A 17,302-nucleotide genomic window follows, 5' to 3' on the forward strand; every position below is an offset into this window, starting at 1 on the left:
GTTAACGTCGAAAACTCGTCTCCTTTTTTATTTATGGGCAGGCTGGTTGAATCAGTGAAGTCGTTCGCTTGATTTCCATTCGTTTTCATCGGGCGACGACGCAGATCGCCTCCCCAGGGTAGAAAATAAACGTCGTCAGCCGTGCTCTTCATCCGTTTGTAACGCGATTACGCGCAAGGTTCTGCTTAATCCCCGAAGAGAGAGAGAGAGAGAGAGAGAGAGATCCGCGGTGCCGTTAATCAAACTGGCCGGGCAGTTTTTAATTCGCCGCCGGTTGCTACGTCGCGTCGAACGCGGCGCGCATGAACGAAACTGAGTTACCGCGTGGATAATGAACGCGCAATTATGGCAATCCGACGTCGGGTAATTCAGCCTCGGAGCGGACACCCGGGCTTCTCCGAATCGTGCACGCGAGAGAAACGTGCCACGTACTCGTAATTGGCGTGTTTAAAGCGCAGAAGTCGCCCGATACAAGAGGTTGCGCCGCGTTTCTTTGCCCTCCAAATCGTCCCCTCTGTCCCTTCGGAGGAAACATCGTACTTAAATCTGGCCAATAGCTCGGACTTTCTCTTTTTATAATTTCCTGACAATTGCTGACGAACGTATGACATTTGATGCTGTATGACGCGATGTATAATAATATAGGGTGGTCTGAAGACCGAACGATATAAAACAAAAATAACTTTTACAGGCACATGCTTTTTAAATTTTTTATTTTATTTGGAAATATAATCAATGGATTTTCTTTCAGTATTTTCTTTCAAGATTTCTTTTCTATAACCCACAAAAATAAAGAAACTAAAAAGGATTGAAAATAAACAAGTTATGACTTTTTCAAACCCTTCAGTTTTTCAATGGCCACCCTGTATAATATCTGAACAGACGCCTAGAGTGAAAGCTATAATAAACATAAATTTCTGAAGGCAGTCCTTTGAGTCAATTGACACTCACTGGAATAATTCATATAAAAATATAAATTGCTGGCAGATGATACAAAAAAAGTCTGTCGAGGATTTGTTAGCTCTCTGAAATCTTTTTTGTTTCCATCGATCGATTTTTTTCTTTAATTCGGTGAACATCGTTCTAAATCGCTCGTACGAACTTTCGTTTGCTTTAAGTAACTTTTAATTGGAAGTAATGCACTCGTCCCTTTTTTGGTAGAACTCAGTCGTTTCGACAGTGACTAAATGTAGCTTAAGCACGATGTCAACCACGTCGTGTCAAATGACGTCTGATTGTTCAACGTGAAAAACCACTTAACGTAACTTCTGACGCGTCGTTATCCAATTCCAATCTTATAACAATGACGTGCGCGATTTGGCAGTTTTACGTTTTATAATTCCCTGCGGGAACGATTACACCCATTATTTCCTACCATTTCTCTTGGCCAAATATGTTCAAAAGGTTACTGCTTTGTTGGCCTTAATTCAGTTACCTGCAATATATAAAGAGAGAGAGAGAGAGAGAGAGAGAGAAAGCCACGTTAATTAATGCAGCATTACCGGTGCAAAATCACGGTGACAAAAGTGGCTCGTTTGTGTCGGTAACTTGGTGGCAAACGGTGTTTGTTCGCGGCAAGGCCGCCAGCCATGACCAATTTGTAGGTACTAACGAATCGATTGGTCGCGCATGTCGTGCAGGATCGTTGCCCGATGAAGATTAAGAAGCAACGGAAGCGTAAAACTGTCACGAATCGTGGCCAAGATAAGGCCACGATGGCGTGTCGAGCGTTCATTGAGAACGCCGGGCTCGATCGTTGCGGCTTGTCCCGAACGAACGGAGCAACGCGTGGCACAGGTTTCCCCCCCCCCCAAGTTATGCGCCGGCCTGTTCGAAACGATCGATCGAGCAAGGGGGGAAAAAAAATCGAATCGATCGGATCGATGGTTGAAATCGGTAATTCCTGGCTCTCTATGTGTCCTTCGATTCAACGATTCCTCTTTTTCGAAAATGGGGCACTGATGGGACAAACTTGACAATTTTGCAGAGCTTTAGCGTAGACGCGTGATTTAAAATTGAAGGGTTTGCGCCGAGAGAGAAATTTTTCAGAAAACTCGTGTGCTTGAAAATACCGGGAGGACTGAAGTAGAAAATTCTGGATTAGTCAGCCGTTCGCTGGTGGAGAAGTTTCGCTGGCCAATAGCTCTTCAATTTTGGGGAAATCCGTAATAAAATATAGCTAGGTGTCACCCGGTACACTACAGCCAGTAACACGGGAGTTTAATAAATATAAGAAATATTTTAAGTGATTTTTTTTAACCGAAAACGTACGTATAAATTCTCTTTTTCGAATAAATCTCTCTTGAAATACGGCAGCTTTGATAAAATGAAAAAAAAAAGGAGAAAGTAGAATCCATCGATCGCTCGGTATTCGGTTACGAAGCGAATCAACGAAGAAGATTAGCCCTGCTATGATAAATCGATCGTTGCGTCGAATGTAAAAATGTTAGAATGTTAGATTCTAAACAATCGAGGCGTTTTTTCTTTTTTTTTTCTGTTTTGTTTTGTTTTAATTATGACAGAACGAAGGATGACAGGTGGCTGAATGACAGCGGGCAATAAAGCGAGCGCACACGCAGCGCGATCGAACGAAATAACGTCGAATAACTATAGCGGCAGGGGATGAACTAGGAATTACACGGTGATTCGAGCGAGTTACATGCTGTATCGGCGCGGCCGTATGAAAAATTAGTCCGCGGTCGACATTGAATTTTCAACAGCCGACTGAACTAATCGATCATTCGTTTGTATGACACGCGATACGTGTTCCCTGTGTGTACACATGTATTTTATTAACTTCCGCCGCGGACCTAAACGACTATCGGCGCCATCTTACGCACAATCGAGCCGCTGTCATTAGCGAAATTCTATAAGTCACATAAGTTATAAATTATCGTTGTTAATTACACTGGCGCGGGATCAACAAGTATGATAATAAATCAAGCGAGATTTCACAAGTACGTCATCTGATTATCTTAACCGATGAAAAATTACGAACCAATGGATGATGGATGTCGCCTGTAATCTGCAATAACTTGTCACTTGCGTTAATTCATTAGCGTGTTCTTCTTTTTTCTCTCTCTCTCTCTCTCTCTCTTTCTCTCTCTCTCTTTTTTTTAATTCTATTTAATTAACATCGCACGCAGTTTCAACTGAATAAATCACGAGAGCGCGAGAGCAACCAGAGCGTGTTACACCGTCGCAACTGCAACGTTCAATTTCGCAGCAGAGATTGGTAATAGTAGAGCAGGCGTGCAGTCAAAGTAGAAGTAGAAGTTACTAGGTCAGACATCGTGCCACGGAAGCTTCCTTTTCACTAATAAAGCGTGCATTATGACGTTGAAACGCGGCGAAATATTAAACGCGGACCGCCAACGTTACTCTCGCCGGTGCAAACACCGCCCTCTCTCTCTCTCTCTCTCTCTCTCTCTCTCTCTCTCTCTCTCTCTCTATACCGAAATAACTCTCGCAGGCCAACTACAAAGTTACTTCTGGAAACGGCCCGCCTCCGTTTTCGTCAGCGTTAAATGTTAATCCGACAAACCCGCGGAGAACTCGTTTGTTTCATCGTGTCGATCCGTCGAAGAAACTTTATCCGCCAAGGCAAGTTAAACATCGCCGGTGCTGGAAGTGGGGGAAGAGCGGGTGGATCGTGGATGAAAGAGGGAGAAGCCGAAAGTTACGTGCGGTTCTGCTTCTTTTCGCTTGACCACGGTCTCTCGCGTCGTCTCGAGTCGTTCACGCTTCCTTGGCTCCATCCGGAGCGAGCGAGCAAGTTCACCGGGGACGATCGAGTCGTAAAACGAAGAATCGAATGGGTTCGAACGCGTCGAGGCCAGCGAGCGAGAGGGGGAGAAGAAAGAAGGAGAGGAGAACGAGATGGAAGTGGCGAGAGTGCGAGAACGATAATCGCGGTGCCACGTGTGAAATCGAGTTAACGCTCCGGCTAACGCGGTTACAATTACTGCGCCGATCTGACGGTAATTCATTGAAACTAGCCTGGCTGTTGCGGCACGTATACGAGAGTGTCGAATATCGAGAACAGGATCGAAGACAGGCGGTTGTCATGAATGGCTGCGGTAATGACGATAATTCATCGCGTTCTACGTCACGTTTATGAAAAGCTGGAATATGAAGAGAGAGAGAGAGAGAGAGAGAGAGAGAGAGAGAGACAGACAGACAGACAGACAGACAGAGACAGAGAGACAGAGAACGTGCTCTGCTGATGGTCGAGGCCGTGTAATGTGCAGTAGAGAAAGGGATGAAGGAACGAGGTTGTAGAGAAAGTAAGAGAGAGAGAGAGAGAAAGAGAAGAGAGACAGAGGAACCATCGGCTCAGTCCGGCGTAACGAAATATCCAGGTCCCAAGAGTGAAATAAAAGCAAGATCGTTTCCTCGATAGGATACGATCGGAGGAGGAAAAGGAGCGCGTGTACGGACGGAAAAAACCGGCATTTGAAAATCGATAGTTCCGATGCCTTCGAAACCAACTTCCCTTCGCGTCGGATCTTCCTGCCGCGAAAATTCCCTGCCATTGTACGCTTCCATAATTGGCTACTTCAGTGCGTTGCTGTAGCCGCTCTCGGTTTGCCGAAAAAGCTCGTCGAGAATCGAAAAACCGATGAACCCCTCCCCCTTGTCTCGTTGCCGTCTATCTCTCCGTTTCCGTGCATATACAAAACGATGAAACTTTTCCACCCTTCCCCCCCACGGAAGAGTTTCCTTTTCTCTTTCTCCCCGACTGTCGCATTGTTCTCCTCGATGTTTCGATCAACGACCTACTGTTCATATCTACTTCTTTGTATATATTTTGAGAAACCGCGACAGAGGAATTGGAATCGCATTAAAGTATCGGAGGGCAAAAGTGTGTACTCTCCAGACTGTGTACACTTCCGGATCGTATAGATTTAAGTTATTGTCATCGAGAGAGAGAGAGAGAGAGAGAGAGAGAGAGAAAGAGAGAATTCCGGGGAACAATGCGTCAGCCTCGATCGATCCTGATCCGCCTCTTTTATTGTCATCTCCGACCAATTCCTCTCTCTCTTTCTCTCTTTCTCTCTATCCAGCTGCCTCTCATCCGCCACATCCGTTCACGGGTGGCGGCATCGAAAGCGACAGGTGCTAAAATTTTCAACCTTCGGCTTGTTGACGTAGCATCTGTCCCAAGGTCTGTTTGTTACACGCTGCTCGACCTTGCAAGTCCTTGACGAAGTTGTCGGACTGGTTTTTTAAAGGCAGCTTTCATCCAACGACAAATATATATATATAGTGTACATACATACTCGCCTCACTTTCTGCCTCACCGACAGACCTTCGACGCAATTTACCAAGTTTAGATACCCCGTCTGCTCCCGTGTCCCAGATAATAATCATCAGCCATCCAACTACGAGTGTGCTTGCATATTATTTTCCCTTTTCCAAAGAAAAGCAATTTCATTTTCAATTAGAGTATCTAACTATCTTTGTTGAATCTTTGCTGGCCGACCGAACGGCACTCGACCGAGTTTCAATTTCTGCCTCTACCGCGCGTTCAGCCGCGACTCGTTTCGCTCGATTCGCTCGACTCCAGCGAGGAGTGAGTCGTTCCTCTTTGGGACGTTCCTCGTTCAGCGAATTCGCGACTGCGTATCGCTTAACACTCACCCAGATCTCAGGAGCGGAGCGGAACGGTGCCGGTCGTATGTTACAGTCGTCGCGATCGATACGCAGCCTGTCTCTTAATAATACACGCTGTTCGATTTATACACCGTCTCGCGCCGCTTAGGTATGTCGTTTGATAACATTGTCGGTGAATATCTAATTCGGCCCGTGTTGCAGGCTCGCCTGCGTTTCCATTGCGCGACCACGCGTCGTTCTCAACGGCGCGAATCGCGATAATGATATACCGCATGTGTACGTACGTGCACAATCGCGGACGAGCTCGTGAGTTTTCGTGAAAAGAACGCGAAATCGATGACCTTCCCTTCTGGAGAAAAATTGGCTGATGTGAGATTTGATAGCTGCAACGATTTGACAATTTCCTTCTCAATCTTCAATAAGCGTTAGTTATTGTGTTGGTCGAGTAAAAAGCAATTTCGTATTTTAGTGATACGAGTTGTTTTCATATTTTAAACGAAGTTTGTTGAACAAAGTACGCGCCGTTTCGTTCGACCATCGTTTGCCATTTTGGAGGTAAAAACCGTAATATCGTCGCTGTAGAACTTCTGTGTGATTTCTGGGCGAAAAACTGCGACACGTGATTTTCACAAGCTTCTTTTGAAGTCAACTTTACCTTACCATTAAGAGAGTTCTGTAGAGGCCGAAACAAATGGCACTCTGATGGTACTCTAAAGGTCACGACTATACAGTGGATGCTTCTCAGCCAAATTCTCTCCATTTTGTGCCAAAGAAATTCGATTTATTAAATTTTTCAGTGTTAAATCACGTGGTACCTAAACAGCGAGCCTTTTGTATCCAGCCTTCTCCAAATGATTTAAAAATGGTTTTGTGGTCGATGTTTGGTTCCTTATCGATGTCGTGACTGCTGATGTGCCGGTCTTGCTCAATTTTTTCCACGATTTCATCGACCAGAGCGAGGTGCATCTTTGACATAAAAATTTCCAGACTGAAAACGCTCGAGCTAGCTTTATGCCACACGTACTCATACTGCGTCAATAATTTTTTTAGCAACATTTTGTAATAAAATTTCAAAGTGTATCGATCTTCTTCTTCAATTTCACTCATATATTCAAGACGCAATAACTTTCGACTGAATAAACAAATAATAAAACTTTCTTTTTAGTTATTTCGTGATATCTCATGTTTCAAACGCAAGTATTGCCATGTCCGATTGATATTATCAGAGTTATGCTATCCGAAAACCGTCTATCGGTAGAATGCGAAATGACTTTTTAGCGGAATCCCGTGTCGCGTTGTGTCCGATGTAAAAATTGCGTGTATAACTTTACGTATCGGTTAACTTTCTATTCGGAGAATTAAAAGTCGAAAATTTCAAATTCACGTTCCGGTGGATGCTGCAATCTGCTCTCTCCTTCGTATCGAAGCACGCGTAATTCGCGCCGCGAGTGTAACTCGATATTAAAACTCAAAGGGTTAAAGTTATTACTCCGGTTTCGGAATTTTCTCTGCCGAATCGCGTTTCATCGCTAATCTCTGTTACGAGAGGGGGGAACGTGAAACGCGAAATAAAATCGAGCATCCAGCATCTAACGATATACTACTCGAGGGGTTGGATTACCAGTCCACTCTGTTACATTTTGAGAATTCAAAATTGAGGGGAATTGGACTGAATTGTCGCTAGCGAGCGATTTTTCACTTTTAATCCCGCCGTATCAAACGCGATGTCGTCCGCGCGAGTCAAATTGCTTACCGCTCGGCACCGCCCTCCGGCGAATTTTCGAAATATATTTCCCTCTCGAAAAACATGCTCGAAGCTCAACGACGAAGAAAAAACGTTTGTTCTACATACACGACGAGTGTCTTTCAAAACGAACGGCGGATGTTATTAATGCAGCCACGTATGACACGGAACGTTAATTGTACCGCGAACATGGCGTTGTACATGGTGTTCCGATATCATCGGCAGGTTTTCGCAAAAGACGTGGCGGCGGCGGGGGGAGGGATGTAGGGAGAATTCGTGCCCTCGACGATGCTCGACGACGCTCGCCGCGGCTCGAGTGGTTCGACCTCTCGAGCTGATTTAATGAGGAGAGTGGCTGAGGACAAGAGGCGGTTTTCGGTCGCGTTGCGCTTTTGCTCGCAAGCTTCTGGCAAAAGCGTCTCGACGATGCCGTGGAAAATCAGGGAAATCCGACCAATCCTGCTTCGTTGCAGAGTTTCGTAATATTTTCTCTCTCTCTCTCTCTCTCTCTCTCTCTCTCTCTCTCTCTCTCTCTCTTTCTCAACCCCTCGTCTCTCTCGCGCGAGTATTCTCGGTAGTGGAGAAAAATACTCGCCGAGTCGAAATGTAGGCCAGAGGCAGAGGGAGAAATCTAAAGCCTGGCGGATGACGAGAAAATCTCGATGTCGCGTTACACCGGCGCGGCGCGATATATATTCTTCGGTATGACCGAACGACTAACTCGGCTAACGGAATAATCGGGCGCACTTGACAGGTTAATCCAATGGATAATGAGGACAAAAGTTGAGACAGACTTTCGGTGTCCGTTCGTAGCACCGACGTTAGACGAATAATTCAGCGTGGCGGCTGTCGGCTTTCGTTATTGGCGTGGCAGTAACGCCGTAATGGATTCTTACTTAATAATGAGGTCCGACGCTTCCATTTCTTTCGGGGCGGTCGCGGCTGGGTATCAATTCCGTCGAATAACTACTTTCGAGGCGATAACCTTCTCTCTCTCTCTCTCTCTCTCTCTCTCTCTCTCTCTCTCTCTCTGTACGCTGTCTTTATCGAAGATTTCTCCGTTTGCTCGATAAGGAAGGGAAGCGGGCGGATAAGCGGAGAAGGGGAGAATCTGGAGTCGTAGAAGCTAAAGACCTTTTCACTGTTTCTTGTAAAAAGAAGAAGAAGAAGGGAAAAGAAAAAAATGAAGAAAAGAGAGGAAAGAGGAGGTGGATAAAGAAGGGTCGCACTTGCCGTTTTACAGTCGATGGGGGGGTGCGTGTCGGTGGAGCGTAATCCGGCCTGATAAAATTTATCGGCCGACGGAGTTTCGTAAAAAACAAATCGAAAGAAGGCCGATTAAAAGAGTTATCGTCGCGCGTGCGAGCCGGCGAAAATTCGCCCTGTTCGCCGTTTTCACGTTTCACGCTGGCCACCGCCACGGTGGAGAGGAGAACTCGAAGAGCCCCAGCGTGACAGTCGGTGAGTGTCGAACAATTACCCCGGGAACGTTTTAATTGAAAGGAAATAATCCTGCGGACGGTTTTTGTCCGCGCCCGTTCCTCTGGCAAACGACCTGTTCTCACGCTTCACAGAGACACATGGGATCTCTATTTAGATTGAGACGCCTTGTCCCGCATCGCACGTCTCGGCCGTGTTTAAAAGCGCGCAGTCAGTGGCGTCGACATCTCTTGTGAAAGTGAAAGAGAGAGCAAAAGAGAGAGAGAGAGAGAGAGAGAGAGAGAGAAAGAAGGAAGTTCGTTGGAGTCGTTTTTAATTCGAATGCCGCGGCGTCGGTGTCCATCGCGCGTGCCTCAAAGCCGGCCGAGTGAGGTCGAGGGGTCGGAATGTGTCGCGTTTGCGGTGGCAAGAAAATGCACCGGGGAAGAAATTGCTTTTGTGCCGCGCGGCCTGACGAATTGACGAAGAAGGAAGAAGGAGAGAAGACGAGACCACTGGCTTGGCCACTGTCTTTCGAAAAACGTTTTTAATTTGGCGCCGGTTCGCGGTGCTGCGCGCTCCCTGCATGGCCCCCGCGGTTCTGTTCAGCGTCGTGGACGTGGTTATTTCTCGCGTCGAACAACGTTTTAACGGAGCGGTTTTTATATTCGCGATAAAAAGCTTGGCGGAGAGACTTGAAAGGGGTTGTGCTTCGTGTCGTCCCCTGTAGCTCTTTCCTCCATCGCAGGAAGAAAGAAAAAGAAAAGGGGGAACCACGGAGAGAGATGACGGGGCAAGTCTGTGAATCTTTTGCACGCGTATTCTTGCTGGGTTAGAGAATTTTTGCTCGTCGAGTAATTAAAAAAATTCGGAATAGAATAGAGCGTTAGAAGTGTATAGTAGGTGGCCACCACAGTCTGCCACGCAAGTTTGTTTCATCGCGAAAGCTCGAGAGAGCGGGAGGGAAAGCGGGGGGGGGGGGTGGAGGGTTGACGTGCCCCGGCCAAGGGTGCACGAAAAAGAAGCGGAGCGCGGCGAGCACGGCGTCGTATTTTGCGGCGAACCGACCCTCGAGAATCGATATTTCACGGCGTTCTACGCCAATGGTGCCTGGGCGATTTCTGCCCGCTGCCAACATCGCGCGTCTGGCCGAAAATACCGCCGCGCCGGTGTTCGCGCGGTTGTTGATCCTGCAGACAGACGCGCGCGGATCGTGTAATCTCGCGTGCGTGTGCCCGGTTGCGGTTAAACACGCACGCGTAAGGTTTCCGTTACTTCGGAGTCGAGTGGCGCTTGCACCGCGAAAAAAACCAGCCGAGATTCGAGATTTTCTAGGGCCCTTCAACGAAATTACGTTCGAGGGGCGAACGGCTGCCGCGTACGCGCGCGATAATTGAAGAATTCCCTCGCCGATCGGCCTCCGCCGGGTTCCCTTTAGTCTTCTAGCGAAATTCGCCGGATCGATTCTCCCCGCCTCGCCGCAATCATGGTTGAACTTTCGCGCGAGAAGCAACGGGATACTCCGATTGTAAATCGGAATTTCTTTCTGCCAGATTTCGCGATGATTTCGCGCGCCGCGCCGTTCCGGCTATTTATTTCTGTCGATGGCGTGAATGGTGAAATTACGCGTCGCGTAGCTTCGCAGCTCGTATCGATAAAGATCTCCCGACCGTTTTTCTGCTTTCATCAATCTCCTCTTAGCAGTTGAAATCCTGAAACGGGAAGTTGCGTTCTCTCGATGTGTGTGTGTGTGTGCGTGTGTGTGTGCGTGCGTGCGTGTGTTTGTGTGTGTATGTGCGTGCTTTACGGCCGTCGGATCGTAGCGCGTTACATTTATTACCGATTCTTTATAGACTTTAAAGCGTTGATTGTATTGCAGCTCATTCGTCACTGCACGGTGCTTTCATTTATTCGCTCCCCCCCCCCCCTCCCGTTCTTTTGCTTATTGATTTGCATTCGCCGGTACCGGCGACCGTAGCGTAATAAAGTCCGCGCTACCACTGTTCCTGCATTCGCTACGGTTTTCATTAAATATTGGTCTTGTCTCTCGTAAACGAGCACAAGAAACTCGCGCTCGCTCCATTTCCGTAACACACGGTTTGTTATCGGACGCAAATATCGAAAGAGCGGGAGCTCGGATGTTTTGCGACTCGTTAAAAGTTTCGCGAATTGACATCACCGGTCATTTAGGAAATCACGAGAGCCCCTTCCAAATATCAATATCAAACGCGTGTAGGGGCGCGCAAACCTTTTTCAAACTGGCCGAGATAAAAAGTGAAACGGTTCGAGTGAACGAAGATCGTCGAAGGCACTGTCGGGGAAGCGAAAAATCGTCGTGAAAGTAAAATAGAAATCTTCTCTTTGCCAATTTGGCACTCGCGTCTGGAAAAGTTTATCGCGCTCCGAAAGATTACCACTCCTGCTCGCTTAATTTAACCCGGCGGCGCGACGCGACGCGGCGATGCAGCGACGTATGACGCGTCCCAACACGCTACCAAAAATACTGTTACTTGGCGGACACTTCCAGGCGCTGGTAATCTTTAGTATTTTCCTTTGTTGCTATCTTCTTTTGTTTCAACAAGTGTCCACGGTAATGCGGTTACGGTTTCCAAATGTAATTTATCGGCTTGGAACTCGGGGTAGAAGTTGCTTCGAGAATTTGTTGTCTTCCGCGGACACACCGAGGGGACGTTCAACCCATTAAGGAGCAAGCAACGTTTTCTGCTTCCTTTCAATCTCCGAGTAACGTTAAACGAATCTTTGGAATTTCCTTTTCAAAGTAGCTGCGACGTCGGGGAAAACAAGAAAAGAAGAAGACTAAAAAGAAACAAACGAAACTCGATCGCGTAAATTGACCGAAAAGAAGGAAGGAAAGTTTACGAGACGTAGTTTCGCCATTTTTTTTCGCGTCACGATTGCCGAAAATTCAGCTGCCGTTTTAAGATGCACGTTCGCGGCGGTAACGAGCAAGCACAGCTCGAGCCTCGATTTCTTGTCGCAACGCTCGCGTTGCCGTTTCATTTACCGTTCCGGGAACGGCAGATCTTGAATCAGGATTAAATTGGCCCGAATTGGCTGTTGCTGCGTCCCCCCCCCCCTCCCCCCTCCCCCCGCCGCGATCAGGGAGCGAGGTTCTTCTTTCTGACGGCGCGACTAGATCTCGAAGTAGCTGTTCTTCCTCGAAGGAGGGAAAGGGCACAGAGCAAAGCCCCCTATAATCCGTTTACGGAAAGGGAGGGTGGGCTAGCCCTGGCTGTGCTGGTGTAGCAAGGAGAAAGCTAATAATCGTGCACTTTTCTTCCGCTGCGCTTGCAAAACGCCATCTCTCTCACCTCTCTGTCTCTCTCTCTCTCTCCATCTATTTCTCTTTGCCTTCCTCCTTCCTTTATCTTCTTAGTTTCTTCTTTCCCGCGTTCGTATCGCCGCGACCCCCCGAGTCTAGTCTTTATTCCCGCAAGGCTGCCCCCTCCCCCCGCTCCTCTTAAACTCTGGTTTAGATTTGAAACGCGACTACGGCCGACGGTCCCTTTTAACGCGGAATTGACTTACACCCTCGTATAATAGGCGGGAATTACCGGGGAATTATTAGATGTAAACTGATTCTCCGCAGGGACGCAGATAGCGGCAGGGGCGAGTACCGGCGGGGGAAAAAGGTGAGGAGCGGCGAGGCTGGCGAGAAAATTGGAGAAGCGAGGCTAACGAAGATCGGCTTGAAGCTGCTTCCGTGTTACCGGGACAGGTAAGTCGATAAGATTTCCAGGCGAGCGACAACGACGACGACGACGACGACCGTCCGAGGGAGTGGGAAAAAAGCCGCCCCGGCGGTGAATCCGGGAGTGGAAGTCGGCGACAACCCAGTTAGCATGATTTCGTGCACAGCTCTGGCTTTTCGATGTCGCGTACAGTCGCCGATAGGCCGCGTTATCGCGTCGATAACGAATTTACGGCACATCACGCTAGAGAAAACGCGCGCGTAGAAAACAACGGGCGGTTGCATGCGACGAGCACGTTCGACGAGTCCGTCGTTCATTGATATTATAAATAGCAAGGTTCACGACGCGGAGTATACAGCAATATCGTTAGTCGGAGGGTGTTACACGAGTTGTTATTCGAGCAGTAAATGAAACTGCCCTGTCAACCTTATTAACGACGTTCGTGTTTCACGGATTTCCCTGTAACTGTTTCTTTTACGAGCGATCGATCGTAAATTTTGTTTGTAAACAGTTGTTGCCGTGCATCCGAGGCTACGTTCGTGACAGAGACAAAGAGGGAGAATTCTCTGATTCTCGCAATTCTGTTTGCAAAATCATCATCCAACGAAAAAAGAGAAAAAATGGACAATGGTCGCGATGTTAACGCTAGAAAACACCAAAGTGGTCGAAATGATCAATTCTCAACAATTTTCCATTGAAATTTACAATTTTATCGACAATCGTTTACAATTTAAACGACTCTTTTTTTTTTTTCTTTTTTTTAATATACCGACCAAAGTTTACGTGCTCCACTCGTATTATGTATCCTTTCGTGCGATACTGTTTGCAATATCATCGAACGCGCTCGAGTCACACGCGTAAAATCATACATCATACCGAGAAGAGAGAATAAACTGGGAATTTGCTCCCGATCAAACATAATCCTCGAGCCCGGAGTCCGGACAAGTTTCGCGGGCAAGCGTAGGTCGACCAGCGTTATTTTCATCTTTTTAGCACGAATCGGGCACTCCGGTCGAAGTCGGGGGCCACTTCTGGGTGCAGGTGTTAACGATCCCATCTCTCCGGCCGGAGAGAATAACCAAAACAGGGCGTTCCGATAATCGATCGTACGAGCGAGTGCAAGTCGCAGCCCGGCGCGAGTCACCGTGTGGTAATCAGCATCTGATAAATAATCGACGACGGAAACGCCAGCCGATTCTTTCGGAGCGGCGGCATAATGGAAGTCCGCGGTGGGAGAGTCTCGGATTCAGTTTGACCGGTTGAAAAGCAATTAACAGAGATTGTTCAGCTGCGTTTACCGTCGCTTTTCATCCGGAATTTCGAACACGGGCCGCAAGGTGGCTGCACGAAAATGGCCAGAAAGTCAATATCGCCGCAACGAGCGGTCGCGTGAAAGATTAATGAAAGTCCCGGAACTTCTCCGGGACATTTGTCCGGCGGGGTTTGGGCGGTTCGCGTTTCTCCGAGCGTCTCTCGTCTCCGCCGAGGGCACCACCGCTGGCCGTGTTCGAATCGACGACGAGCACGACCAAAAAAAGGAAAAAATAAAGAAAAAGAAGGGAAAAAACCCGATTCTAGCGGAATCGAAGGGAATTGACTGGAACTGGGTTAGGCGGCGGGGTGCGACCCGAACCGGGGACCAAGGAAAGAAGGGAGGATGATATCCGTTAGCGAAACTCTTTCCAAGCGACAAATGAATGAACGTCCCTGCCACGAACCGACGTTGCTCCATTGTCTCGTGCTAGAGAAGTTCCCTCGTCTGCCGGGTCCGCTGGCCATTGATTTTTTTCCCCGGCTTTTACGCCAGCTGAGAGAGAGCTCGCGTAAAGACACGCGGCAAATCGACCAGCGTCTTGCTTTTGTTCGCCTCGCATCGTCCGTCAAATTCGTTCAGCCGAACGATAAATTAAACCCTCGCCCACTTCTTTTCGCCTGGAACCACGTCGACTCGACTGATACCTGAAACTGGTCGCTTTCTTAACTCTCGTAACACAATTGGCAATTTTGATGTTCTTCCATTCGAACATGCAGAAACCACACTGCAATTACCAGAAAACCAAACGTCTTGGTGTTTTCAAACGTTGACACATGTACATACGTAGGTTGTAAAAGAAGTTTCAGTACAAAATTGTTAAGATCCTAAGTCATTTTTAATTTAAACAAAGTCACTTCTTCGAGCGTTGATGTATATGTACTTACGAAGAAGGTTTTGAAATTTCGAAATCGTAAGACCGTCATTTTTAGTTTTAAAGTCACTTCACCCACGATGTGCGCCGGGATATTTCATTCAACGAAGGTGTGTCAATTTTTTCCATACGCGATTTTTAAACGTCCGCGGTCGCGCGTCGGGCGAACGTGCTTTCCTCTCCAACGTATCGAAACAAATGCGGTTGACGTGCGTGCGTCTGACCGACGAATCTGGCCGAGGCTTTGAATTAAAGTACGGATTTACTGGAAAATCGCGTGGCTCGCGTGTTTCGTTATTTAGCGGGGTCGCGGGGCTCGGGATTTATCGTTGTCGTTTTAAGAAGCAAGTGCGGCCGGGAGGGCGGGTGATGCGCGTGGGAGTTGTAAATTCTTCAACGGCGTTGAGCGAGCTCGAAGCTCGAGGAAATTCCTTCTGGCCTACGATTCCTTTCCACCTTTTCGTTTCTTGCGTCGTCTCATCTCTTTTTTCCTTTCTTTTTTTTTTTTTCTTTTTCTTTTTATCTCGATCGCTTGATTCGTTTTCGCCGCGTTATCGACACAATTGCGACTCGAGTTCATTGCAGCTGCCCGTCGAAAGCTCCTCTGTAAATTGCCATTGTGAAGACCATGCGCTCTCCCCTCGGTGTACGGTCCTACGTACGATTTTCAATGCTAATCTCGGATGCCAGTTTTCCCCGCTTTGCCTCGTGAAACGATGTGGTCGCAAACACCGTCTAATTTTCGCGAGTGCTCGTTGTCTTTCGGTTTTGGGGGATTGGCCGTGTACAAAATACACGTGTAGCTACGTTCCTGCGATTAAAATTTCAACCGAAATTCCTTGCGAAATTCGCCGGTGTTTCGCGCCGGTCGGTCCCTTTTTCTTTAAAGCTTTTTGTTTAAATTCTAACGCTTTCGCCATTCTCGGTGAACTTCGTTTCGCTCTTTAGCCCGCCGGCGGTGAAAAGGGAACGCGTGTCGCCCCCTCCCCACCCCCCGGAAGAACGGCGGTGGACTGTCCGAAGCGAAATAGCTTCAGGTAACCGTGAAGGTATTCTGTTTTACTTGTATTAGCAATTTTAACGCGACCGCTTGACTTTCAGTTAGAAAAGAGCCGAGCAAAGGGCATTACCTCGACTCCTTGCTTTCGTTCGTCATTTTTTCCCCCCATCTTTTGTTCCTCTTTCACTTGCCTTCTCTGTCTCTCTTCTCTGCAACCGCCCAGCGATTTCTTCGTCCTCTTTTCCTTCTCTCTCTCTCTCTTTTTCTTGTTTCTAATTTGAACGCCACTGTAATATAGCGGCTCGCGCGCATATAGAGCTCGGCGTAAAACCGAGTTCCCCGTTGGCGGAAAATCTTTTAAGGAAACTCGAGGTGCGACTGCTAAAATCAGCGGAGGAAAAAGCGTTAAATTAAAGCTCCCGGAGTACTCCAAGTGCCGCCACAACCGTCCGACTTAGTCGCAGTTTGCTCTTTCTAATAACAAATCCGTCCGTCTCGCTCGTTTTTTCTACCACTCCATGCCTCCTTCTCTCTCTCTCTCTCTCTCTCTCTCTCTCTCTCTCTCTCTCGTTCTCCGAGCTATTTGTTCGCTCGGCGTTTCCCTCTTGGAGCGCCGATAGCGCAGCATCTCGAGCGTTGAAAGCGAACAACGAGCGAGCCGAGTGAAAGAAAGCAACAACCCTGTCACGAGAGTCGTTTGAATCTGACAGTTCCAGGTACGCGTACTTATAGAAAATACCGGTGTACGCTTCGCGAAAGTTCGTACGTTTCACGAAATACACCTGGCGGAGAGTCGCCTTTTCGCTTTCACGTTTCGAAATGCCGAGGGTGCAGTCTCGCATCGGGGCACCGTCCCAATCACATTTTTCTAATGAAAAATGTTTCAGACGAAGGTTAAAAGGCTCCGTGCGATACGTGATTTCACGTAATTGGATTGTGTTCGCGCGCGAACGCGTAAAGAGCGTCAGTGGACATGTCGAAAAATCGTTCCTTTCGTTCCTTTTTTCGTAATCGTATATCCTTTTCGTCCAAGCCAATCAATTCCTCGATTATTATTATTATTCGCAATCACCGCTTTGAATAATGCCTGGATCGAGTATTAAAGATCAACGGTGGAAATTACGCGCCGATTATGTCAAATCCTCCCACCCTTCGAATCACGCGACTTTCATTCGCGAAATGTTTCTCGCTAACGTCATTAGTCACACAGAGCGGCCCGCGTGCCACCGTGTACATTCGCGAGACTAATTAACGGCCCGTTTAAAATTCATCGACACGTCGAAATGCTCGGGCAAATTCGTATCACCATATTTATGAGACACCATGAAACTTCATCAGCTACCCTCTCCTTGCTCTCCTCTCCCTGCGCGCGTTAAACGCGCGTTATTAAAGTACGACGAGAGACAATAAGGGACGATTTGTTCCTTCTCTATTTTTTTCCCTCCTCCTCCTCCTCCTCCTCCCCCCTCCCACCCTTCGTCCACGCGTATATTCGTCGCGACGATCCGATTACCTCCTACGGGGGAAAGGAAGGGGTACGGACATTTTCTCGTCAGCAGTGGAATTTTCTCTGTCCTTTTTTCTCCTTCGTTTCTCCTTACCGAGGCGCGCTCATTTTTCCGCG

The 17,302-nt window shown here is 47.7% G+C and overlaps 1 protein-coding gene across 3 annotated transcripts in view; it reads left to right on the plus strand.

The window, feature by feature from the left end:
- LOC122539019 (irregular chiasm C-roughest protein-like) overlaps window positions 1–17,302 on the plus strand; it is a 179,072-nt gene that overhangs the window by 43,591 nt on the left and 118,179 nt on the right. For 2 of the 3 annotated variants that reach the window (XM_043673582.1, XM_043673583.1), the window contains exon 2: window positions 12,390–12,518. The exons of the other annotated variant lie outside the window; for it this stretch is intronic. In XM_043673582.1, coding sequence (XP_043529517.1) covers window positions 12,390–12,518 — 129 coding nt within the window. The remainder of the gene's footprint in view (window positions 1–12,389; window positions 12,519–17,302) is intronic. 3 annotated transcript variants of the gene reach the window in all.

The sequence above is a fragment of the Frieseomelitta varia genome, unplaced genomic scaffold (assembly GCF_011392965.1).
Source record: "Frieseomelitta varia isolate USP_RPSP 00005682 unplaced genomic scaffold, Fvar_1.2 scaffold_188, whole genome shotgun sequence".
Lineage (NCBI taxonomy): Eukaryota > Metazoa > Arthropoda > Insecta > Hymenoptera > Apidae > Frieseomelitta > Frieseomelitta varia.